Source organism: Stegostoma tigrinum, chromosome 3 (assembly GCF_030684315.1).
Source record: "Stegostoma tigrinum isolate sSteTig4 chromosome 3, sSteTig4.hap1, whole genome shotgun sequence".
Lineage (NCBI taxonomy): Eukaryota > Metazoa > Chordata > Chondrichthyes > Orectolobiformes > Stegostomatidae > Stegostoma > Stegostoma tigrinum.
Genome location: NC_081356.1, coordinates 100,617,220 through 100,642,996, shown reverse-complemented (window position 1 = coordinate 100,642,996; position 25,777 = coordinate 100,617,220). Strand labels below are relative to the sequence as shown.

The window sequence follows — 25,777 nt, the reverse complement described above, 5'->3', positions numbered from 1 at the left end:
TTAATTGTCTGTGATCAGTAACAGATTGTTTTAGTGAGAAGGAGTGGAAGCACATAATCAGAAATACCGCACTTTTTTAACTTTTTGCTGGCATCACCCAAAATTGGAATATTATTTTTCCAGTGCTGCACTAGTTCTCGTCAGAACCTGTGCAATGCTAATTGAAGGAAATAAACATTAATGGGTTTCTCGTCCATTTGCACAAGTTAACCCATCTGTGTAGTCACAATAATGTGAAAGCAATGAAATGATATCTGACTGATTCCAGTAAATGTATCCTCCGGTCACAGAATATACATTTTTCTTACCACAATTTTATTGTGACAATTTAAGATTAATAACTTGTCTTACTATTAAAACAAATTGCACTAATTGTGCAGCTCATCTAATAGAACATTTGATTTTTAATAATAAACATCTGACATTACAATCATATTCCCATCAATCTTGAACTTGTCAATGTCTAATATAGACCAAAAGCTTTGTCACAGTAGTATAGCTTTAATGAACATCTTACTAGAGGATAGAGAAGAGATGCGATTTATGAAGAGGTTAGCAGCTTTCTTTTTACCACTGTCTCCCTGTCTATAAAGTAAGACCTATAAAATGGTAGGTAGCCTTATATAGTTCAAGAATTAGACATGATGTTCACAATACTTAGAAGAATAAAAGAGAGCCCAGAAAGATGTGAAAACCAAAAGAATTGCAGATGCTGTAAATCAGGAACAAAAACAATGTTGCTGGAAAAGCTCAGCAGGCCTGGCAGCATCCACTCACAAAAATGACCCTGAACTACCTGTTGCCTGTCACTTTAACGCATCATCCTGTTCCCTAGCCAACATCTGTGTCTCTGGCCTCCTGCAGTGTTCTAGCGAACCTCAGCACAAGCTGGAAGAACAACACCTCATTTTCCACTTGGAGACCCTGCAGCCCTCCGCATTCAATATCGAGTTCAATAATTTTAGGGCCTAAACTCTCCCATGTCACAGCCCCCTACTCCACACGCCAGGCCTTGTTACCACAGCCCACCATTACACACTACCTGATATTAGTCCCCATTAACAACTGTTCACCCTCCCAACCCGATCGTTAGCAACTCCTTTGTCTGTCCAATTGCTGTTCTCTCTCTCTAGGCTCTGTTCTAAACTAAATTAAATTTTAAACTAAATTAATGAAATTTAGAATTGAAAGCCAGTATGGTGATCATGAAAAAATCATTAATTGTTATAAAAACTTAACTGGTTCATATGAGGGAAGAAAATTGGTTATCCTTGTCAGATCTGGCCACCTTGTGACTCTAGATCCATAGTAAAGAGTTAACTCTTAGCTGCCCTCTGAAATGGCCTAGCCAGTCTCTCAGATCAAGGAGAATTAGAATGGTCAACAAATGCTGGTCTTGCCAGTGACCCTCTGCATCCAATGAAAGATTAAAATTAAGTGAGGTTACATGATCTTGGTCCTTCGGTTTCAATTTGCCTGGGTGTTGACTGAGAGAATTGATTGCAACTTGGAACTGATGTGTGCAGTTTACAGCTCTGAGAGACGCTAGCCAAAGTAGCTGAAGTTAGTAGACCTGCACTTTAAGCAGAATACAAACTAAAATAATCATTCACCCTGTGGAAAACAAGTGAGGATTGATGATATAAAACAGAACTTGCTGGAAAATCTCAGCATACCTGGCAGCATCTGTGGAAAGAAATCAGAGTTACTCAATGACCTTTTTCTGTTTTTGTTTCAGGTTAGCAGCATTCACAGTTCTTTAGGTTTTTTTTGGTCAAGTGAGGATTAATTTCAATTTGAATCTTGTGAGGAAACAGAAGCTGTGAGATTTAATATTTTCAGGCTAGTAGGAGAAGTCATAGTGGTCATCTGTTTCTTATTGCAATGAAACACCACCAGGTGAGTTACCTTGGAAGTGTTGAAAAGTATTGAGACTAAGGGTTAACATCCAAAATAAAGAGATGCTGAAGGAAAGGTTTAGCTTTGAGAGCAACTGGACCTGAGGAGAATTCTCCAGAGGACTGTGGCATACTGAGCAGACCCTAACAAAAATCTTTAAGATTGATGTCTTTTAAGGAAGTTCTTGCAGGGAGTAAGAAGTAAACCTGGTGTGGTCGTAGACCTTATTATTAAGTGGCTAGTGCTTGTACTATTTAATTATTTTAGATAAAATGAACTTTGTTAAAACAGGTTAAATCTGCAGCTGAATTGAGTTAGTTAAAATAAGCTATTTCGATTTATTTTGAAATGTTCATATTATCTAACTTAATTGTAACAACTTATAGAGATGGGCATGGAGAAACTTGAATACAACAATGAAAATTTGACAATTGAGAAGTTGCTAGTGAATGTTAAATGACTTATTAAACTGGTTACACTAGTAACAGTTTCATGACATTCCATCTGCCTCTGGTTTAATCTCCTTGTAACCTAAACAACAACTTGCATTTCATTTGTTAATGATGTAGCCAAGGTGAATCAAAAAAGCAACCTCCTTTTGAAGGTAGAATGTCAAATGTTGCAACAGAAGAAGGGAACAGATATATTTGATGCAGGAATATAGAAGCATAAGATTTAGTAGCAGGTTAAGGCAATTTGACATTGAGGCGACTCCCCCCTCGAATAAGCTAATAGTTGGTCTGGTTGTGGTCTCAGCTCCATTTTCCTGTTTGCATCTCATAACATGGATTCAGAATTGGTTGGCTGACAGGAGGCAGAGAGTGGTTGTAGATGGTAAGTATTCTGCCTGGAGGTCAATGCTGAGTGGTGTCCCGCAGGGCTCTGTTCTTGGGCCTCTGCTCTTTGTAGTTTTTATAAATGACTTGGATGAAGAGGTTGAGGGGTGAGTTAGTATGTTTGCTGATGACACAAAGGTTGGAGGTCCCATTGATAGTATCGAGGGCTATTGCAGGCTTCAGCGAGACGTTGACAGAATGCAGAGCTGGGCTGAGAAATAGCAGATGGAGTTCAACGTGAATAAATGCGAAGTGATGCATTTTGGAAGGTCGAACTTAAATGCTGCATATAGGATTAAAGACAGGATTCTTGGCAGTGTGGAGGAACAGCGGGATCTTGATGTTCAAATGCATTGCTCCCTCAAAGTTGCCACCCAAGTGGATAAGGTTGTTAAGAAAGCATATGGTGTTTTGGCTTTCATTAACAGGGAAATCGAGTTTAAGAGCCGCGAGGTTATGCTGCAGCTCTACAAAACCCTGGTGAGGCCACACTTGGAATATTGTGTCCAGTTCTGGTCGCCCTATTATAGGAAAATGTGGAGGCTTTGGAGAGGGCGCAAAGGAGGTTTACCAGGATGCTGCCTGGACTGGAGGGCTTGTCTTACGAGGAACGGTTGACTGAGCTCGGACTTTTCTCTCTGGAGAGAAGGAGGAAGAGAGGTGACCTGATCGAGGTGCACAAGGTAATGAGAGGCATGGATAGAGTCAATAACCAGAGACTTTTCCGCAGGGCAGGATTGACTGCCACAAGGGGTCATAGGTTTAAGGTGTTAGGAGGAAGCTATAGAGGAGACGTCAGAGGGAGGTCCTTCACCCAGAGAGTTGTGAGTGCATGGAATGCTTTGCCAGTGGTAGTCGTGGAAGCAGAGTCATTAGTGACATTTAAGCGACTGCTGGACATGCACATGGACAGCAGTGAATTGAGGGGTATGTGGGTTAGGTTCTTTTATTTTTGGATTAGGATTATTCCACGGTACAAAATCGTGGGCCGAAGGACCTGTACTGTGCTGTACTTTTCAATGTTCTATGTTCTATAAACTCTTGAACTGGCATTCAAAAATCCATCGGACGTGACCCTGAACAAATTTTTTTGAAGCCCTGTCATCCAGTACCTTCAGAGGAAGAAAATTGCACGGTACTGCAGAGAAAATAATTCTCCTCAGCTTTGTTTTAAAAGGAAACCTCTAAATCTTTATCTACGTCCCATAGATTTAGTTTTAGTCGCTCTCCCCTCCCGCCAAAAGAACACATATGTCCACACACAGATACATGCAAAAGAAAGCTTTCTCTAAGGTGTGGTCATAGAGTTCTATAGCACGGATAAAGACCCTTTGGTCCATCGAACCAAAGCAACTGCTTAACTGTTCTAGTCCTATTTTACTAGCCTGGGGGCATTTGCAAGCATACATCTAAATACTGGGGCTTTAGTGGTGCAGTTGTAAAGTCCCTGCCTCTGAGACACGAGGCCTGGATTCAGATCCAACTTTCTCTAGGGGTGTGTATTAACCCTTCTGAAAAGGTTGATTTAAAAATTTAAATACTATTAAAATGGTCTGAGGATTGCTGCCTGTACCAGCCTTACAGGTAGTACTTTCCAGATTTTCACTATCCTCTGATTGAAAAAAAATCCATACGTTCCCTGTAAACTTTATGCCCCTACCTTAAAGATATACTCTTCCTGGTCATTGATCCTTCCATCAAGGAGAAGAGTTTCTTCCTGTCTACCCGACCTCTGCCATTCAAAACTTTATACATCTCAATAATGTCCACCCTCAGCCACTTTCTCTTCATAACTGAAAGTCTCCAGGCCAGGTAATATAATGGTAAATCTCCTGTGTACCCTTTCCAATGCAAGCATAACCCTCTTATAGTGTGGATTACAGAACTGCGTATAATACTCTAGCAGTGGCCTTGCCAACATTTCACACAGTCCCAGCATTACTTCCCTGCTTATAAACTCTATGCCTTGGCAAGTATCCCATATGCCACCTTAACCATTTTCCTACAGTTGAAGAGACCAACGAACTTGCATAGCAATGCCCCACTGTTTGTTGGTACATCCGAGAGTCCTACCATTCATTGTGTGTCCCCTTGTCTTGTATGTCCTGTTTAAGTGTATCACCTCTCTCTCATCCAGATTGAATTCCATTTGCCACTGACCAGCCTATCTATGTCCTCCTGTAATCTAAGGCTATCCTCCTCACTATTTGCTACAATTGTTGTATCATCGGTGAACTTACTGCTTAGCCCTCCTGCACTCAAGTCTAGTCCTTCTATCTGTACTACAAACAGCAAGGGTCCAATACTGATCCCTGCAGAAACCTACTCTCTTCTAGGACCTTCTACATGCTGACTTTAAAAAGCTCTCCTAGATGCATTTCAAGAATTCCACCCCCTCTAAACCTTTCGCACTATGACTACTTGGTGAGATTGAAATCCTCTTGTGTCACTATGCTGTTACAGTCACACTTTGCCTACATATCTGCACTTCAATTTCTCTCAGACTGTTAGGAACCTACAGTACACTCCCAGTAATGTAATTATTTATTTGTGGGCCTTAGGTTCTCACCACGTGGTTTAATTTGAGGAGCTTTCTAAAATACCTTACCTCTTTAATGCCGTAATTGATTCACTGCTCAATATTGCAACATCTGCTCCGCTTTTATCTCCTGTTCTGTCTTGTCTCAAGACCCTGCATCCTGGAATATTGAGCAGCCAATCATGCCCCTCTCACAACAATATTACAGTGACAGAAGTGACATCATGCCTCCAAGTTTTAATTTATGCCCTCACTCATTTACCTTTGATTCAGGCTCCTTGCATTAAAATGAATATCAATCTTGCCAACTTTGTCTTGTGCCTTAACTGGCCTATAATGTCTGTGCTTTACTGTCTCTTCTAATTTTGGCCATTCATCTCCTCCTGATGAACTATCTCTCAGGATCTCACTCCCCTGCTAAGTTAGTTTAAACCCTCCCCAGTGGCACTAATAAACCACTCGGCAGGGATGCTGGTCCCATTTTGGTTCAGATGCAACTTGTCCACCTCGGACAGGCTCCACCACCCTCAAAAGCTGTTTCAATGTTCCACAAACCTAAGACCCTCTGTCTTACACCATCTCTCCAGCCACACACTCATCTGGACTAACCTCGTATTCCTATACTCACTAGCACATAACACCAGAAGTAATCCAGAAATTACTATCTTTTCGGTAAATCAGTTTCCTAGCTTCCTAAATTCTGCTTGCAGGGCCCCATCCCTTTCTCTCCCTGCTTTGTTTGTACTAACCTAGCCTCTGTCTGTTTGCTGTCCCCCTTCAGAGAGCCTACAGTCATTCAATGACTTCCCTGACCCCGGCACCAGGGAAACAAGCTACCATCTGGATCCTCTGTGGCTGCGGAAATGCCAAACACCCGTCTCTACCCCTAATAATTCTCCGCATATCTATCCATTCCAGATCCTACATTTATGACAAGATCATCTCTTTCTTCTAAATGCCATTGGATATCGCCTTAATGCTTTTTCATAAGATAAGCCCTTCGTCACAGGAATAAGTCTAGTGAACATTCTGTGAACTGCTTCTAAAGTAATTTTATCAATTTTGAAATGTGAAGACCAAACTCTACACAATATTCCAGCTGCGGCCTCACCAACACCCTGTACAGCTGCAGTAAAACCTCCCTACTTCCAGAGTTCTGGAGCAATGCTAGACCAGACTGCCAAATTTATTTTACAGGCTAGGGATCAATGACGTTTTTTTAAAAGTTGGAAAAATGAGGGATCAAGTGCTAAGAGAATGAAGCTTCAGAGAATCATAAACTCTGCTTCACAATGTTGAAACAATAATACATGTATTTTGGGGAACATGATAATACAATATACTGACAATTAACGTGTGGTAAATATGGGTAATTGACTGCGATTGATGTCCCACAGCATTCATCAAGTTTTCAGCACTCGTTACAGCTGTACTGAAGCATTAAAGCTCATGGGCTTCTTCAGAGGCCTTCATGGCTTTCCCCTACATTGAGCCTGTGACCTTCCCACTTCTCAGTTCCCCAGGACCTGTTCTGAATTCTGACTCCCATCCTTTAGTTGTCGACTAATTCATAGAATTTCCCTCCAAAATCTGACAGCATCAATTCATTCAACTGCTCATGATTCTTTACTGAGTCTGTGTAGGTCAGCGAGCTTCCAGCAGCATAACTAATTGTTGTACCATTCTACCATTCTCTTCCTTCAGCTCTGTGTCATTTGAACATGTCTTCAAAAACCTCCAAATTGACCTGATTGACCTATCATAAACCTTGTAACATGCCTGGAACTCACTGTTTCAAAAGGTAGTAGAGGCAGGAGCTATCAAAACATTTAAGAGCCATTTAGATTGTCATTTGAAGCATACAAGGCTACAGTTCAAGTGATGGATAATGGGACTAGAATAGAGGTGTTTGATGAACTCCATGGGAGCGGTGGGCCACAGGGCCTCTTTTGGACTCGGTGACTCTAAGTGCCTCCCGTATCTCTAGGCAGAAATGAATGTTGTCACCAGAAATGCTTGGAACTAACTAAAGCCTGAACATACAGTGCTGAAAATGGATTTCATACCTTCCATTTCCATTTACTTGCAATAAATGACAACATTACATTTGCCTTTCTAACCACTTGCTGTACCTGCCTATGAACGTGATCTGATTCTTGTACCACAACAGTCTAGGTTCCTCTGCAACCCAGAGTTTAGCAATCTCTTTCAATTAAATATTGGACTGATTTTCTGTTCTTCCTGCCAAAATAGGCAAGTTTTTATTTACTTCATGCTCCATCTACCACATTTTCACTGACTCATTTAAGTCGTCTATATTTCTTTTCAGACTCGATATCTCCTCTTGATGACTTAATTTCCTATCTGCTTCGCTATGATTGGCAGATGTAGCAGCCATATATTTGGTCATGTCAACCAAGTCATTGATATAGACTGAAAATAATCGAGGACTCAATACTACTCTCTTTGGGATTCTCCACTAGTTATAGTTTTCCAGCCCAAAGACACTATTTATCTTTACATTGTGCCTCCTGTAAATTAACCAATTGATTATTCACAGTAATATGTTACCTCTTAGACCATGTACTCCCATCCTGTTCAGCTATCTTTGATGTGGTACTTTGTCTGAAGTATATAATATCCTGAACCCTAACACAGCTGTCTGAACTCTCACTCTCTCGACTATACCACCTTCGCGGCCACTGCATGGCCGTTTACTACCTCCACTTGAATGTCTTCTTGTACAGTTGTGCCCAAGTCAGGGAGCTCATCCACCCCACTGACCACATTCTCATTCAAGAAGCTGAAAGGACCTCAGACTTGTCAGCCACTTGCAAGGGCTGAGGCTTCTGCACTGATACCCTCTGGGTCCCCTTATCTGCACTTCTGTCTCTGAACACAGACAAAATCAGAAGACCCTATGCTAAGGAGTGTGATTTCTTCCTGGTACAAGTATGTAGGAAATATTTCCCTTGCCCCGATGTGTCTGAAGCTCGGCCTCTTGGCGCAATAGCCAAAGATAAATAGAAATGAAATGCTAAGCAGGTCTCACTCAAAGTGGTGTCACTCCAAGTCATAAGTCACTTGGTCCAGTTTGCTGAGGGAATCTGGGGTTAGGATGGGAGTCTTCCTGAACACAATTGTTTGATCCTGCTTTGATGTGGGAATAGTGCCAGAAGACATTGTAAATTTGCACCCCTTTTCACAAAATGGAATGGTTTAATGGTGGTGCCATGCCCATTTCCTTCCCACCATTTTACCAGTATTTTAGCAGTTGTGGGGAAGGTGGCAGAATATTGTCCCACCTTCAGCCCAATTAACGGCTATCACTGGCATTTTGCCAACTCTGGGGGGCACATTTTCATGTGGGGAAACTGCCAGGTATTTGCTGGTGGCCTCCACCCAGGCTGAGCTTTGTGGGGTGTCAGTTCCACTCTATTCATCAGGCATTGGGTGGTGCCCCGAGGGTCACTCATGTCAAAAGCACTCCCTTAGTGCCTGCCTGCCTGATTCACTTCAGACACAGTCTGACCAAACTGTGATCCTGTGCGTCCACCATCGTGCCTGATTCTGGCCTGTTGTTCCTGGAGTAGCCACTGCTTCTGCTAAATGCTGCTGGGACCAAACAGCTCAACAGACATTGGATTGGCTGGGAATTCTTGGGGGCAGACCTCCACCCCTTGGAGGGGTGGCAGCCCTGATTAAGCAGCTACTGTGTGAAATGAGTATAAAATGCAGGTGAGGTTCCATGGTTAGCTGAGGTGAAATCGTCCCGACCCTCTGGCTGGTGAATGGGTCACTGTTATCCCACAAAATCCCAATCCATAATCCTGACTATCAGTGAATGGACCATCATTAAGCAGCATATAAGGACAGCTACAATGTGTTGAAGAGAAGAAAAGAATTCTAGAACTTTTTTACTGCAATCAGTTGTCACGTTATTTTGAAATGAATATCCCCTGAGTGATTATTTCGATTGTTCAATTCTACGAACCTATTTCAGATGTAAAATATTAAATACTATAGATAAGATATTACAAAAATAACCCAGAAAAATTAGATTAATTAGACGTAAATTTAAAAGTAAAATTAGAAAGATCTCCTTTATTCAGAGAATGGATGCTGAGAGTAACTTGTGATGTGGAAAAGACAAATAAAAGTATTTGAGACATAATGTAACCAGAAACTATAACCAAAAAATTAAGGTGTTTTTAAAAAAAAGAGCTTCATTGAAATGAATGGCACATCCACATGTACTTGTGTTACTTGTAGAAGTAAACTGAGAAGTTCCTAGACTTTGGGTAGTGATCTGTATTATGAATTGTCTGCACTTAAAATGATTTTCACAAGCACTTTGAAGCACAATGCTGGCAAAATATTTATACACAGTCTGGTGAGGCCCAACACGAATTTGCTGTAACAAGTGTTGGAAAATACAACTTTCCTGTCTGTTTAAAATCAAATATTTGTTTCATAGTGTGTGGCAGTTCTATCTTAATTTGCTGACAGCTGTTTACAAATCTACTCAATATAGTGTATTTGGTAAATTGTGCTTTGTAATTAAATGGATCCACTGTACGTATAAAGTATCATTTTGCACAAAGTATGCATGAATAAGTTTTGTGAAGAAACCAGAGAACAAGGATTACTGAGATCATGCAGTGTGTCTGGACACACTTTGAACATAAGTACACAGGCATTTTTACTTTATACAGAGGTCCTTTAGCTAAGTCACACTGGGGGAGATGGATTTGAGTCTTTTCATTCTGCACTTATTCTGTTACAAATAATGTACAAGAACTATTCACTTTTTAATGCCAGCCATCTGCTTTAGTTGTTAGCCTGGGAGAGAATTATTGACAAAACCCTTTTAATCCCCTAGGATCTGTGGAGGAGTTGCAACCAGAGTTGATCACTTTTCTGTATCAAGTGACGGAGGGAGCTGCTGATCGCAGCTATGGCCTGAATGTTGCGAAACTAGCAAGTATCCCTGAAGAAGTGCTGAAGAAAGCTGCTCAGAAATCAAAGGAGTTGGAAAGCCTGATGAATGTCAAGAGGTACAACAAGCTTGAAATAAGCAATATTAACTATAGCTTGCAGAAGTCCACAAAATTAATTTCTGCAAATTATTATAAACTTTTACTTTCCCAACATCTTGCATAATATTCCTTATGTTACAGTCAATTGACAAGGCAGTTTTCCAAACCTCAGTTTGATTTAATTCTGAAAATGTATGGCCATTTCTGATGCCTTTTTTTGAGTATTCCCACTCATGATTTTTGTCATTGGAGTTTCACATCTGAGCATTATAAAGATCCCATTTGGGCAGTTTTATGCTGGCAATAAGTAAACGTATCAGACTTAATAAAATTAAATGCTTGAGTTTAATTTGTTCATGAGGGCCGGATACCTAGCCTGACTATTGAGCTATCTGCTTACTCCTTTCTTCTTATCCTTTCCCCATATTTTTAATTCTTCTAGTCAATTTTTGCCCAATTCCCATTCTACAATGCTTTTTGTTTCTAATGTTGGTTTTCATTGGATGTTACATGTCCCAACAATCTCTTGCATTAAATACTTATCTGTCTTTTTATGGTACTTAAATTTGTGCCCTCTGGTTATCAACTCAGCAATTAATGAAAATTCTTTATCCGCATTAACCTTGGGTTAAAGAGTTCAGATTTTAATCACCTCTACTCAATTTGTACTTAACCTTTCAGCATTAATGAGAGAAGTTTTTCTAGTCTCTCCAAATTAAAATGCTGGATGTGAAGTTTTTGTTCAGTTGCAATTTCCCAGCATGGATATCTGCAGAACGTTTAAGTGCTAATCGCGTTTGGTGCAACTTGAGTTTCTTCAATTTTTGCATGAGGCTTTAAAAAACAACTGTGTGAGATACAGGCTTTGTCCAAACAAGTAGCCATGTCACCATGAGGAGTCTCCACAAATTGCGCTCATTTGTAAGCCTCTTAAAAAGTAGGCTTGTTCTGTTGGGCACAAAGGCACCAATAGAAGGATTTTGAAAACCTTTAAGTGTGCACTCTTCTGATTTGCAATGAAACTGGTCATAGTCCCCTAATATAAGTAGGAAATGTTCTTATTACTTTTTAAAAGTAATTTTCAGTAATTTAAAATCGAAGTACTCACCACATCTGGGGAAAGTTCTGCAAAGGCAATATGCAAATGAGTTTGGAAGAAAACTCAGAAAAAACACCTGAAAACCACTGCAATTTTAGATCAATTTGTTAATTGCACACAAAAGCTAAAATCAAGCTCCTTTTTTTTTGAAGCAAGCGAGTATTAGTTTCTACAGAGAAGGGACTAGGCTTGCAGATGTTGATCTATGTTCATCTAAAATCAGAATCTGTATGGACCACACAGCATCATCCTAGGAGAATGACAAACCCACGTCTGTTAATTCTGCACAGTCCTCTGTATTACCATCCAAGGAGAAAGGGGTTCTGCAGTCGTCCGTTATAGAGATGCCCAGCTCATCAGTGATGCATTTGCATAGATCTGAGTAAATGATCCATCACTGTCTCCGGAGACCGCCAGCATCGCATCCAATTTTCAAATTTGATTCACTTGATGTGCCATCAAGGTGTAGCTGAAGGCACTGGATATGACAAAGGCTAAGGACCCTGACAATATTCCAGCAACTGTATTGAAGACTTGTCCTCCAGAACTTGCTGTGCCTCTAGCCAAAAGCTTCCAGCACAGGTATAATACTGTCATCTAGGTGACAATATGGAAAATTGCCCAGGTACATCTCCTGCACAAAAAGCAACACTGATCCAACGCAGCCAATTCCTGCCTTCAGGGTCTACTCTTGATGATTAACTAAGGGCTGGAAGGGGTCATTGACGGCTCTATTAAGCATAATTTGCTCTGCTTCTTGATGTTCACTTTGGGTACCACTACAGCCACTCTGTTTCTGACTCATTACAGCCTTCTTTCAAACATGCACAAAACAGCTGAACTACAGAGTTGAGCAACAGTGATTTGTCATTGATATCAAGACAATATTTGACTAAGTATGGCACAAGGAACCCAGCAAAATTGGAGTCAGTGCAGCAGGAGAACTTGCTGCTGTTTGGAATTGTACATCGCACAAAGCATAATGGCAGTTGAGGCTAATATTCTCAGTCTTAGGGCACCACTATAGGTGTCCCTCGTAGGTATGGTCCTAGGCCTAGACACCTTCAGCTGCTTATCCATGATCAGCTTCTCTCCATCATAAGATCAGAGGTGGGGATGTTTGCTAATGATTGTTCAACACTCCTCGGGCATTGAAACAGATCATGTCCCTGAAGAGCAAAACCTGCTTTGGGCTGATTGGTGCACATGGTACTTGCCACCTATGAAGCACTAGACAATGGCCATCTCAAATACTCAGTGACGTGATCATTGGTGACTCCCTGACTATCAAAATTCTGGCTACAAAAGCAGGTTAGAGTCTGAGAATTCTGCTTCCAGCAAATACCTGTCCACCATCTACAAAGCACAACTTGCGAATCTAATGCATTACTCTTCACTTGCCTCAAGGATTTTTACTCCAACAACACTCAATGCTCAACATCATGTGAGAGAAAGCAACCCGCTTGGTTAGAACCTTCAATATCCATTCCCTCCACAGCAGGCTAATATTTGCAGCAGTGTGTACTATCTACAAGATGAACTGCTGCAATTCACTGAGACTCCTACAAGACCACCTGCAAACCCACAATCTCTATCACTTAAAAGAACAAAGGTAACAGATACGTGCGAGTGTCACTGCTTGTAATTTCCCATCCAAGTAAACACCCACACTGTTTTGGAATTATATTGCAGTTCTTTCACTGTTGCTGGGTCAAAATTCTGGAACTCCCTTCCTAACAGTAATGAGAGTGTCCCTTCCAACCCAAGGACTCCAACAGTTCAAGATGACAGCGCATCACTACCTGACAGGGCAATTCGAGATGAACAATAAATATAGCTGAGCCAGTTATGCCCACTTCCCTTGGAAAAAGTATAAAAAGGTCCTGTATTTTATTGTCTAATTCTTTTGCTTACTTGGCGGTCAGCTTTTGAAAAGATTTAAATCAAATATTTTTTGTTAATAATATTCTCATGGACTAACACATAATTTTCATATTTCATTGGTGCTTCCCAATAGAGAATTGTAAATTGCTTTTGGTTTTTAAAATCTAAGAACAGTATATCACTCTGTTCTCCTCTACCACACTGATCTTCTGTTGGTGGCCCAGGTTGATGTATGAAAGGCTACAGTGCAGGATGCCACCATAATTAAAAGAAGCTGGGAACTGGAATATCAGGAAAAAGTTGTTACATGACAGTGATCTTTGTGAATATTGAAGTTAATTGGGATTTTCCCAAATAACACAATCATTAGAAATTGTAAGCAATTTTTTGCAAAAGGAAAATATGATGTTCTAGGGATTTGGAAATTTCATTCGCCCTGGAAAGTGGAAGCAACTTTAATGTTGCTTCGGAAAGATTGAAATGCTAGATGGAATAACTGTAAATGAAAGGCAGCACAGTGGCTCAGTGGTCAGCGCTGTGGCCTCACAGCGCCAGGGACCTGGATTCTATTCTAGCCTTGGCCGAGTGTCTGTGTGAAGTTTGCACATTGTCCCTGTGTCTGCATAGGTATCTGCCAGGTGTTCTGGTTTCCTCCTGCAGTCCAAAGACATACAAGTTAGGTGAATTGGCCATGCTAAATTACCCATGATGTTCAGTGATGTGTAAGTTAGGTGCGTTAGCCATGGAAATGCAGCTTTCCATGGATAGAGAAGGGGGATTGTCTTCAGAGGGTTGGTATGGACTTGTTGGGCGGAATAGCCTGTTTCCACACTGTACGGATTCTATAAATTTGAATGCCCAGGAAAGTGTAATAACTTCTTGGGACAAGTAAACAAAAGCAGCAGTACATGGTATGATGAGATTATCATGTGCTGATGGATTACTTCAACTAATCAGTGTTAGCAACAACTTGTAAAATTAGTACACATGAGGTCTGGTCTTGTTATTTAGGCTACATATGGCACTTAGGAATCAAACTGCATGGCCAGATCCTAATGTAAGTTGGTTCTAATATGAACCGTTGCTTCTAGATGATTATCTTGTGTTTCCAGCACAATTCCATATCTTATATTAAGAAATGTGACCATTGAATCCCTACAGCGCCTTTAGAAGTCACGGAGTCTGCACTGACACTCTGAAGAATGTTATCCAGATTGAGCTCCCCACCCAGTTTTACTGTGGCTAACCTGCACATCCCTGGATACTATGGGGAAGTTTTTTTTAAGCTTGGCCAAACCACCCAATCTGCACATCTTTGGAATGTGAAAGGAAACTGAAGCTCCCAGAGGAATGGTATCAGTTATAATGGAAACTGCAGATGCTGGAGAATCCAAGATAACAAAGTGTGGAGCTGGATGAACACAGCAGGCCAAGCAGCATCTCAGGAGCACAAAAGCTGATGTTTCAGGCCTAGATCCTCTCTGATGAAGGGTCTAGGCCCGAAACGCCAGCTTTTGTGCTCCTGAGATGCTGCTTGGCCTGCTGTGTTCATCCAGCTCCACACTTTGTCACCCAGAGGAATTGATGTCTCGGAAGGTGGTGCTCTGGAACTGCTGTAATTCCTCTATAGTTATGATAAGAAGTATCAGCCTATATCATTGCTGATAACATTGTTAAATCAGTGGAATGGGGTTAGGAACCATAACTTCTCATTCAGAAGTGAGAGCACTATCACTGACTCAAGGCTAATGCACTTCAGTTGATTTGGAAGGTTCTAAGCGACACTATGGCAATAGGCCCTAAGCAATTGTCTCAAGGAACTGGGCTTTCAATTCCAGTATTGTTTGGGCAACTTAGATCTAGCTCCAAGTTAGACTTGGCTGAAAGTACAAAATGGCCCTCTTAATTTGACAGGAATGGTCATTGAATTAGTAACTTCACTCTAAAATATCATAGGTTACTTTGGGAAAAGAATAGAAGAATATAACACTGCAACGGCTAATAATCAGAGTTAGATGAAGGTATTTACTGCAAAGATAACTACCACTTCTCGTACTTAATGGATTTTCAATCCTCCTTATTCATTTCTGTCAAAATTTCACACTGCATTTCCCCGTTCTTGACAGCTCTGAGTTACCTCAACAATTAAACAGTACTTAGGCTTGAGTAGTAAAAGTCAGTGAATTGTGATGGCCTTTTAAAACTGTTCAAAAACTTGTCAATGACAAAGATCAGAAGCCACATTCCAACTGCCTTTGGATGAAAATAATCCAAGGAATCAAAATGCAGCTTTTAAATTCCAGAGACCACAATGACGTTGCCAGACTTGCAGCAATAATTGGCAATTATTAAAGTTTTACTGTTTTAATAATGCGACAAATTAACTTGGCACTTATATTTTTCTACAAAAGATTTATTTTGTGCCAGAGTACATGGAGCAATGCTTTCAGAATTCTAGACAAAGTAACAATGAGTTTAATAGCGCTTGGTGTTATTAATGTGCAGGTCACCCAATAGCTTGTGGTAAGAAAATGATTGCCTGAGAGTTTAAAAAAAAATTTGTAGAATGTGGGTGCCACAAGCTGGATCAGTATTTATTGCCCATCCCTTGTTGTGAGACGATGATGGTGAGCTATTTTCTTAAACTGCTGCAGTAACTTTGGTATAGGTTTGTCCACAATATGGGCACAGCGCAATTGAAGGAATGGCAATCTGTTTCCAAGTCAGGATAGTGAGGGACAAAAACAAAGTTGCTGGAAAATCTCAGCAGATCTGGCGGTATCTGTGAAGGAGAAAACAGGGTTAACGTTTCAGGTCCGGAGACCCTTCCTCAGAACTGGTTCACCGGACCCGAAACGTTACCTCTGTTTTCTCCTTCACAGATGATGCCAGGCCTGCTGAGCTTTTCCAGCAACTTCTGTTTTTGTTCCTGATTTACAGCATCCTCAGTTCTTTCAGTTTTTATTCAGGATAATGAGGGGATCTTTCAAATGGTCATCCCACTTATCCACTGCCCTCACCCTTCTAATTGCTTATTGATTGTAAGATTCTGTCTAAGGATCCTTGGTGATTATCTGCAGTGTACTTTATTGGCAGTGCATGCTGCTGCTGTTGAGCAGTGTTTTGATTTTGACTTGATTTGTACCTAAGCACAGAGAAACTTTTTTTTGCGAGCAGTACAGGCTCATCATAGAAAGCAATGACATACAGATGCAGAGAGTGCTTAGACAGAGTAAGGCATATACAGGTTACACTGCACAGGACGTGCATGAAGCAAGATCAACATTAACAAGAATGACATTATTTGAAGTTAGAGAGGCCATTGAGCAGTCTAATAACAGCAGGGAAGAAACTGTTCTTGAGGCTGTTGGTGCATGGGTTCAAGCTTCTGTGCCTTCTGCCTGATGGAAGAGGTTGTAGGAGAGCATTAGAGTGGGAGGGTTCTTTGGTGGCAGCATCTCCATGGCAGCAAGAAATGTAATTGGAGCTTATGGATGGAAGATTGGCTTCTGTGATGGAACAAAAATGGAAATTGCTGGGAAATCTTGGCGGGTCTGGCAGCATCTGTGAAGAAAAAAAAAAATCAGAGTTAACGTTTTGGGCCTAGTAACACTTCATCAGAACATGTTCCTCAGAACTTCTTCGCTTCCTCTGAGGAAGGGTCACCGGACCCAAAATGTTAACCCTGGCTTTTTCTTCACAGATGCTGTTAGACCTGCTGAGCTTTTCCAGCAACCTCTGTTTTGATCCTGATTTAAACCATCTGCAGTTCTTTTGGTTTTTATTTGGCTTCTGTGACAGTCTGGGTTGTGCATAAAGCCTTCTGTAGTTTCTCTCAGTCCTGGGCAGAGCAGTTTCTGATAATCACCTGAGTTCCTGATAGGTGACCTCCCAAGTTCCTCTGGCTGAATATCCCATATGATCTTTCTAGAGAAACTGCCTCCTATTGCTGTGTTTAATTAAGCATGGCGGGTGGACGAGGGAGAAGCCAAAATGGGAGGAATTGTAGTAATGTCTGGCCAAAAGCCCCACAATGCAAGTTGGGCACTGCTGAGGAAGGCAGGAGACCGTCAGGGTGCCACAAAATGTCCGGCAGTGCAAAGACAAATTAAGAACCCTGTGTGGCCACAGCTGCCCAGCCGTCAGTCTGTATATGGCTTACATCTGTGGTCATGCCGGTTGTATCACAAATGGTCCAGGCTGGGATAATATGCTGGAGGTCTCGATGACCTTGAGATCTACCATCAGGAGGCTGCCTCCCAGGTATCTCTGGCCTCCTTGTGTGCTGAAGTCCTGTTCAATGCCTGGAAGATCGCACTGGAGCTTTCATCCTGCCTCTAAGTGGACTATTAGTTGGACTAATTAGCAGACGTTTTCTGCTGGGCTGGTGGATGTGCTAACCCTGCCTGCCGAAAAAGGATTTGAACTGGCATTATCTTGATAGTCGAGATTATGCATATTGAATGTGCTTAAACTGAGCCAGAAACACAAAACAAAAATAGGTCTCTCAGCCTTTCAAGTCTGCTACTCCATTCGCTATGATCATGGCTGATCATCCGACTCAGTACCCTGTTCCTGTTTTCTCCCTCTTACTCTTTGATCCCTTTCTCCGAGAGAGACGAACTCTAACTGCATCTTAAAAACACCAGTGTTTTGACCTTGACCACTTTCTGTGGCCCGGAATTCCACAGATTCACTACTCTTGGCATGAAGAAATATTTCTTCATTTCAGGTCTAAATTATAACCCCATAACCTTACAGTGACCCCTGGTTCAGGGCTGCGCAGTCATCAGGAATATCCTCCCTACATTTACCTGGTATGTTAGAATTTTATTAATTTTATTATCTCCCCTCATTTGTCTAAACTCGAGGTATTCTTGTCCTAAATGATCCAATCTCCCTTTGTACATTAGTTCTGCCATCCCAGGAATCAGTCTGGTGAAACTTCGTGGCACTCCCTCCATAGCAAGGACCCCCCCATAGCCAGGATGTTCCCCCTCCGGAGTTTGAACATCCTTCCTCCGATAAGGAGACCACACTAGTTTGATTTGATTTATTATTGTCACGTACCTAGGTATAGTGAAAAGTTTGCAAGTACAGACAAATCATAACATACAAAGATCATAAGGTGACTGAACAGAGCAAGAAATACAAAGTTACAGCTAATAAGAAGGTGCACAAAGAGCGAGATCAATGTTAGATTTGAAATTTGAGAGGTCCATTCAGTAGTCTAATAACAGTGAAGAAGCTGTTCTTGGCATACGTGACTTTGCTTTTGTATCTTCTGTCTCGTGAAAGAGATTGGAAGAGATTGTAAACTGGGATGGAAGGGGTCTTTGATGATGTTGGCTGCTTTTCTGAGGCAGCAAAAAGTATAGATTAGATTCCCTACAGTGTCGAAACAGGCCCTTCGGCCCAACAAGTCCGCACCGCCCCTTGAAGCATCCCACCCAGACCCATCCCCCTATAACCCACACACCCCTGAACGTTACGGGCAATTCAGCATGGCCAATCTGCCTAGCCTGCTCATCTTTGGACTGTGGGAGGAAACCGGAGCACCCGGAGAAAACCCACACAGACACGGGGAGAATGTGCAAACTCCACACAGACAGTTGCCCGAGGTGGGAATCGAACCTGGGTCCCTGGCGCTGTGAGGCTGCAGTGCTAACCCCTGAGCCACCGTGCTGCCCCCAAAGATGAAGTTTGTGGATGGAAGGTTGGCTTGCTTGATGTGCTGGGCTTGGTAGTTTCTTACAGTCCTGAGCAGAGCAGTTGCTGTACCAAGCCTTCACGCATCCAGATAGGATGCTTTCTGTGGTGCATCTGTAACGGTTAGTGACAGTCCCTATGGACATGTCAAATTTTCTTAGTCTCCTGAGGAAGAAAAGGCGTTGTTGTGCCTTCTTGACAGTTGCATTAACATGGGTAGTCCAGGACAGATTGTTGGTTATCCTTACTCCTAGGAACTTGACACTTTTGACCATCTCCACCTCGGCTCCATTGATGTAGATTATGGTGTGCCGCCCTCCTTTCTTCCTGAAGTTGATGATCAGCCCTTTAGCTTAACTGATATCGGGGGAAGGGGTAGTTATCTTTAGCGGAAAGAGAGTGCTGGGTGTATTCTGTCTCATCATTGTTTGATATCCAGCCTACAATGCTAGCATCATCAGCAAATTTGTAGATGGGGTTTGGGTGAAATTTGGCCACACAGTCATGAGTGGTCAGGAAGTACAGGAGGGAGATGAGCACACCGTTTATGGGGCACTGGTGTTGAGGATTTTCGTGGAGGAGGTGCAGTTGTCTGTCCTCACTGATTGCTTTCTGTGGGTCAGGAAGCTGAGGACCCAGTCACAGAGGGTGGAGCATAAACCTAGGTCTCAGGGTTTGGAGATTAGTTTGAGTGGGATTGTAGTGTGGAACAGTAGTCAATAAATAGAAGCCTGATGTAGGAGTTCTTATTATTCCAGGGAAGTGTATAGAAGCAGGGAAATGGCATTTGCCGTGGACTTATTGCGCCAGCAGGCAAATTGCAAAGAGGTTGGGAGTCTAAAGTTAATGTGAGCCATGACAAACCTCTTGAAGCATTTGATAATTACGGAGGTCAGAGCCACCTGGTAGTAGTTGTTGAGGTGTGTTGCATGAGGTTTCTTTGGTACCAGGATGATGGTGGTCTTGAAGCAGATGGGGACTTCATATTGTAACAGGGAGAGGTTAAGGATGTCAGTGAGTACTCCTGCCAGCTGCTCTGCACAAGGTCTGAGTGCATGGCCAGTAACTGCGCATAATACTCCAGGTCTCACCAAGGCCCTGTGCAATTGCAGAAAGTCATCCCTGCTCCTGTACTCGACTTCTCTCACTATGAAGGCCGATGAACCATTTGCCTCCTTCACCTGCAGCTGCATCTGCATGAAAGGCAAGCTAATTCACAAACATGATCAAATTCAGTAATTAATATTTCACATTAACGTCTGCAGGGTTGGGAAGCTTGCGTATCAGTACATGTATAATTAGTTGTTAATATTTCAGTTTTTTTGCTAATGGTAATTAAAGTACATTGTTGATGCTACGTTGTGTTTTTGGTCTTGTTGTCCTGATGGACAGTTGTGTCAGACATAAAGGAGGATTTATGCAGAATTATTACATTGTAGTTTGCAGGCAAAAAGCATGAAAGAATTTCAATTTATTTGTTTGTATTGTCTATGCTATTCGGTGGGTTTAAGGGCATTTTTCTGATATGGGTAGCAATAAAGCTCACCCAGTTATTATTTAAGTAACCTAAGAGCAGGGGTATGAGATTCAGCCCCTCAAGCCTCCTTTGCTACTCTAAATCATGGCTAATGATCTGTGTGGGCCTTACAGTTTTACTTCTACTGGCACCATCAGTTTATCTGTTTTGTTGTAAATGCTGCATGCATTCAGCTAGTGTTTTTAATTATATCATTTGAACACGATTCTGTAATTTGATCCTGGTTAATACTCGTACTTGTTTCTGCCACTGTTCTACTTACCCTATGCTGTCTGAATTCCTGCTAAGATTCCCATCCTACTAACAAACTAGTTTCATCCCTTCCCAGTATCACCAGCATTCTTTCCCATGAGGACATTAGTTCCAGTCCTAATAAGGTGTAACCCATCTTCCTTCTACAGATTCCATGCATCTCAGAACTGACATGGTGCCTCAGAAATCTAAAGGCCTCTCTGCCACATGGTTCTTCCACCAATGTGTTCATTCATTCAGTCTGACTTTTTTTTTTACTCTCTTGCATGTGATACTGGGAGACATCCGAAGATTGCTGCCTTTTAGTCTTCTTGACTGGCTCCTTAAATTATAATTTCAGGGCTTCATCTCTCTTTTTAGCCATGTCATTTATGCCAGTGTGGACCGTGATTTAAGCCTTTTCAACATCTACCAAAAGAATGCCTTGCAGCTACTCAGTGAAATCCTTGACCTTAGCACCAGGAAGTGATAGACCATCCTGGAGTCACATTGACAGGCACAGAAACATCTGTCTGTTCCCCTAAGTTTTGAAATGGTCACCACGGTTGACCTTCCATGCTTCTTCCACCCAGCCTTTGCAGCTGAGCCATGTGTGATCCTGCAAGCTTGGGTGGGAATGCAGGTTGTTGCCCTTGTTCTTCTGACAAACCATTGCCCTCATAAGTATCCAAAATGGAAAATCAGTTAGTAAGTGAGAAAGTCTTAGAGGATCTCCCCAATCCCAGATGTATATACCACCCATCTGGCTTTCATAAACTGTCTAGTGGCCATCCTCTGTCTGCATGTTCTTAATTTGTGGTGTTAGCACTTTGTGTGAATGTGCTATCCATGTAGGTCTCAGCTTCATGGGTGTACCACAATGGCTCCAACTTCCACTCGAGTTCCGAACTAGCAACTCAAGATTTTGAAGCCAGAGAGCCTTCTCTCACATTTGATTGCCACGCGAAGCACCCACGAGTTCCAGCATGCAGCCAATTTATCCTGCCATGACCTAAGCCTACTTTCAGACTATTTGTTTCAAACTAGAGATGGCAAAATAGAAATTGAAATTAGTCACCAATCAACTCCAATAAATCCTGTTCTTTGCAACAGACATTCCCATTGGATACCCAACAACCAAGCCATTTGGGTTTGATAAAAGATGGCCTGTTTACCTGAGGAGTCACAAATTTGGCTAAAGTGTCTTAACTATTAAAGCTCCTCAAACTCAAATGTTGGTAAAACAAAATCACTTTACATTATATCTATTGTTATTGAAAACACTCAGACTACCAGTTCTCTCTAATGAACAATTGGTACACATGGTAATAAGCAGCAGCTTTCGAAATTGAATATTCTGTCACTGTGAATTCTTTACACTGTAGTCATTAAACATCTTCTACTTGATTATCATCTCCACAAACAACTACCCATGAGAAAAAGCAGTAGACAGTAAATCAAAAACCTAATATTAATACACATTCACAACAAAGCAAAACTTGTCTAAGCAGAACACTCAGTAGCAAGCCTTGTAGACAGAAATTGTTCCACTTATGAAGGTACTGCTGTCACTTTAGTCCTTATGAATTATTCAATATGCCTGACACGTAGGTCAAATTTGTATTCTATATCTGTGTGTAAAAGCTTATTCTCAGTTGGTTAAGCAGTCAGATTCTGGCCTGGTTTTATTATTTTCAAAATGAGGGATCAATTACATCCTTAAACACCACCAGCTTGCTTGAGGACTTTGATCTGGTGAACCAGTTGGATTCTGCTCCTCACAGACCAGTGAAGAATCTTCACCAAGCACTCACTGGAAAACACCATTTGAATGTATTATACTTCTAAGAACCCTTCCTATCCTATCAAGGTATTTACAGAAACAAAAACAGAAGTTGGTGGAAAAGCTCAGCAGGTCTGACAGCATCTGTGAAGAGAAATCAGAGTTAATATTTCAGGTCTGTTGACCCTTCCACAGAACTTCATTAACTCTGATTTCTCTTCACAGATGCTGCCAGACCTGCTGAGCTTTTCCATCAACTTATGTTTTTGTTTCTGATTTACAGCATCTGCAGTTCTTTCGGTTTTTATCTAAGACACTTACAGAACCTACTCAGTGATTTTAGCAGGTTTTATCTCTATGACGTTGCAATTCACAAATAGAGAGCAAGATTCATATCATTCTTAAAGCTGTCGTTTGAAGTCCACAAAATGTGTGCATCGTGTAGTCTGTAACTACCTAGGTGTTGTGGCTGCTATACAGTACCGCCAGGTATTTCTCATATTTTTAAGTGGAAACTTGGGGCGGCACAGTGGCTCAGTGGTTAGCACTGCAGCCTTACAGTGCCAGGGACCTGGGTTCGATTCCAACTTTGGGCGACTGTCTGTGCAGAGTTTGCACATTCTCCCCGTGTCTGAGTGAGTTTCCTCCCGTAGTCCAAAGATGTGCAGGTTAGGTGGGTTGGCCATGCTAAATTGCCTATAATGTTCAGCGGTGTGTGGGTTATGGGGGATGGGTCTGGGTGGGATACTGCAAGGGGCGGTGTGGACTTTTTGGGCCAAAGGGCCTGTTTCCACCCTGTAGGAAATCTAATCAAAAAAAGCTTCATACTATCAATGTAAAATATTATCTTGGTGACGATGACAAAAACACCATGATGAATACAGAAGTGTGGGTTTGAAAGGAGCTATGATACCCCTCATGAAAAGCACGCCAAGGCACAATTAAGTTGACCACTTGCAGTTGATTCCAAACTTGTTTCGATGTCACATAAGTAATCACTGAAGGGGATGTGTCGAAGTCACATTTACAAAATCAAGCTGTGTTGGGAATTGGTGCAAAAAAATGCATGCTTTTGCATCGAAGCATGCCAACAACTTCACTTCCATGATAGATTGAAAGATGAGTTCAACTATCTATAACAAGACATGCAAATCAATATGGTTAGAAAGTAATTGAGGATACATTGTATTTGAAATACATAAATCTGCCATGAAATATGCTGCACTGCTGTCATTCTCAGCTGTCATGTAATAATCTACTGAAAAATATTAAGGTATTAAACTCTTGATAAACTGAACCAGTACTCTTGGGCAAAACAACATTGTAAAATGGAACAGTTTCTAAATTAGTTTTGTTCAGCCAACCACAGTTTGTTGGTGATCATGTTTGAAGTTTAACTTTCCATGTACGGTTCTCAGTCCTCAGTGAGAATTGAATATGTTTAATTTGATACATTGTGAACCTTTGCCATTTTTAATCCTATTACGGAGTTTACTGCATCCAAGAATAATATGAATGGTGCTGTTTTCTGGCCATAAAATATATACATTCACCAGTAGCTGAATCTGCATTCAACACTAATATGGAAGTGTATTAGTGGATTATATGACAGTATAACAAATATTTTATTTTGTCTTGTTGGTATGAATTCTTACATTAAACATCTTTCAGCGACATATACATATTCTTTGTGACCTATCGGTTTGAGGCAAGCTTTGAAGATGTTAAACCACTGAGAGCATTTTTAACCACTTAAAGTATATCCCAGTGACATTTCTAAATAACTGGGAGATTGGTGCGTGACTGCCAACTTTGTAAACAAAAATTGCCCTCACAAGATGTCAACACATCACTTTCTAAAATATATTTAATGTATTCACCCATGCAGCTAAGATAATTAGTCTCCATTCAGAACCCCTTCATGTAAATGAGCTTTATCCCCAAAACATGATGTGTAAATTTGCAGAATGATAAGTGTGTACTAGGTTCCTTCCTTGGGATAGGAGATAGAATCCCCTTAAAGAAATTCTTTAAATTGAATGGGTGAAAACATACTGACACTGATTCATGACTCAGCAAGTTTTGAAATAATGGAGAATTTGAGGTATTAGTGAATCCAATTCTGGTGCAACTTTCCTATATAATCTATTTTCAGATGGGAGATGAACAGGATGACAATTTTTCAAGATCTCCGTCTAGGATGGTAGCCAAGGTATTAGCCCAGAGGTGCAGACTGCCAAGTAGTCTTTAATTTCAGTGTGTTGGGATGAAAGGATATATTGAGGACACTGAGCCGTGGTGTAATAGGAAGTCAGCTGAAAAATTCTCCCATCTATGCTTGAATTTAATCCTGTTGAATAAACCACTGCCGTTGAATAAACTACTATTATTAAAAGCCTTTTTTATATAGATACGCTGTCATATTTGCTAACTGAGGTCAAACCTCTCCAGCAACAAGCCCTTCACACGCATTGTAACTAAGCAACAGTAATTTCATAAAATAATCTCCCCACATTATATTTAAGTATTAACCTAATGCTACCAGCTCTCGCAATCAATCCCTTTCAGTTTCAATTGGCTGAATTTTGCTGCGGCCATTGAGAACGTGACACCATTTTTGGATTTAGGTGCCAGGTGTTTCCAATTTCTGTCTGCTAGCTTAATTCATTAGGATGTGTCCAGTTGGTAGGCTGCCTCCATGTTTGCCATCCAATTACAAGTGTTAGGTGGCATACAAATGCAGGAGGGCCAGCTGAAGGGGCAACTGGCCACTGAGAAAGGTGAGTGGTATTCATGCAGGTGGAGAGCAAAAGAGACAGCAGCACTCCGCTCATGATGGAATTGGCAGTTCACAGCACAGGGGCAATACAGATGTACTGTATTAGAACTTTCCATTCCTTCAAACACTGATAATGGTGCTGTGACTTCATTTTGTGTTCTTGTAAGGGGATGATGATGTACTGTTGTGAAAATTCAGTTGAGTTGGTCTCTCCGTTGCCTTCAGCAGTAGATCAGAATTACCTGAAAGGTTGCTTTGTGTAAACTCGGCCTGTCTTTCAACAAAGTGGTGGGAAATGGGAGCTCTTCATGAGGCTGACCCCATGTACTTTTCTAAGATTTCTATAGGACTCCCTACCTTCAACTCCATCTTCAAGGTGTTGGGAAAACTCCCTAATGTCATAGAATAAATGCTTGTTGAGGTGAATGTTCAACTTTCTGCC

The 25,777-nt window shown here is 41.4% G+C and overlaps 1 protein-coding gene across 5 annotated transcripts in view; it reads left to right on the top strand.

Moving 5' to 3' along the window:
* msh3 (mutS homolog 3 (E. coli)) overlaps window positions 1-25,777 on the top strand; it is a 270,075-nt gene that overhangs the window by 234,688 nt on the left and 9,610 nt on the right. For 4 of the 5 annotated variants that reach the window (XM_059644779.1, XM_059644778.1, XM_059644780.1 and 1 more), the window contains one exon: window positions 10,157-10,331. The exons of the other annotated variant lie outside the window; for it this stretch is intronic. In XM_059644779.1, the coding sequence (XP_059500762.1) occupies window positions 10,157-10,331 (175 nt within the window). The remainder of the gene's footprint in view (window positions 1-10,156; window positions 10,332-25,777) is intronic. 5 annotated transcript variants of the gene reach the window in all.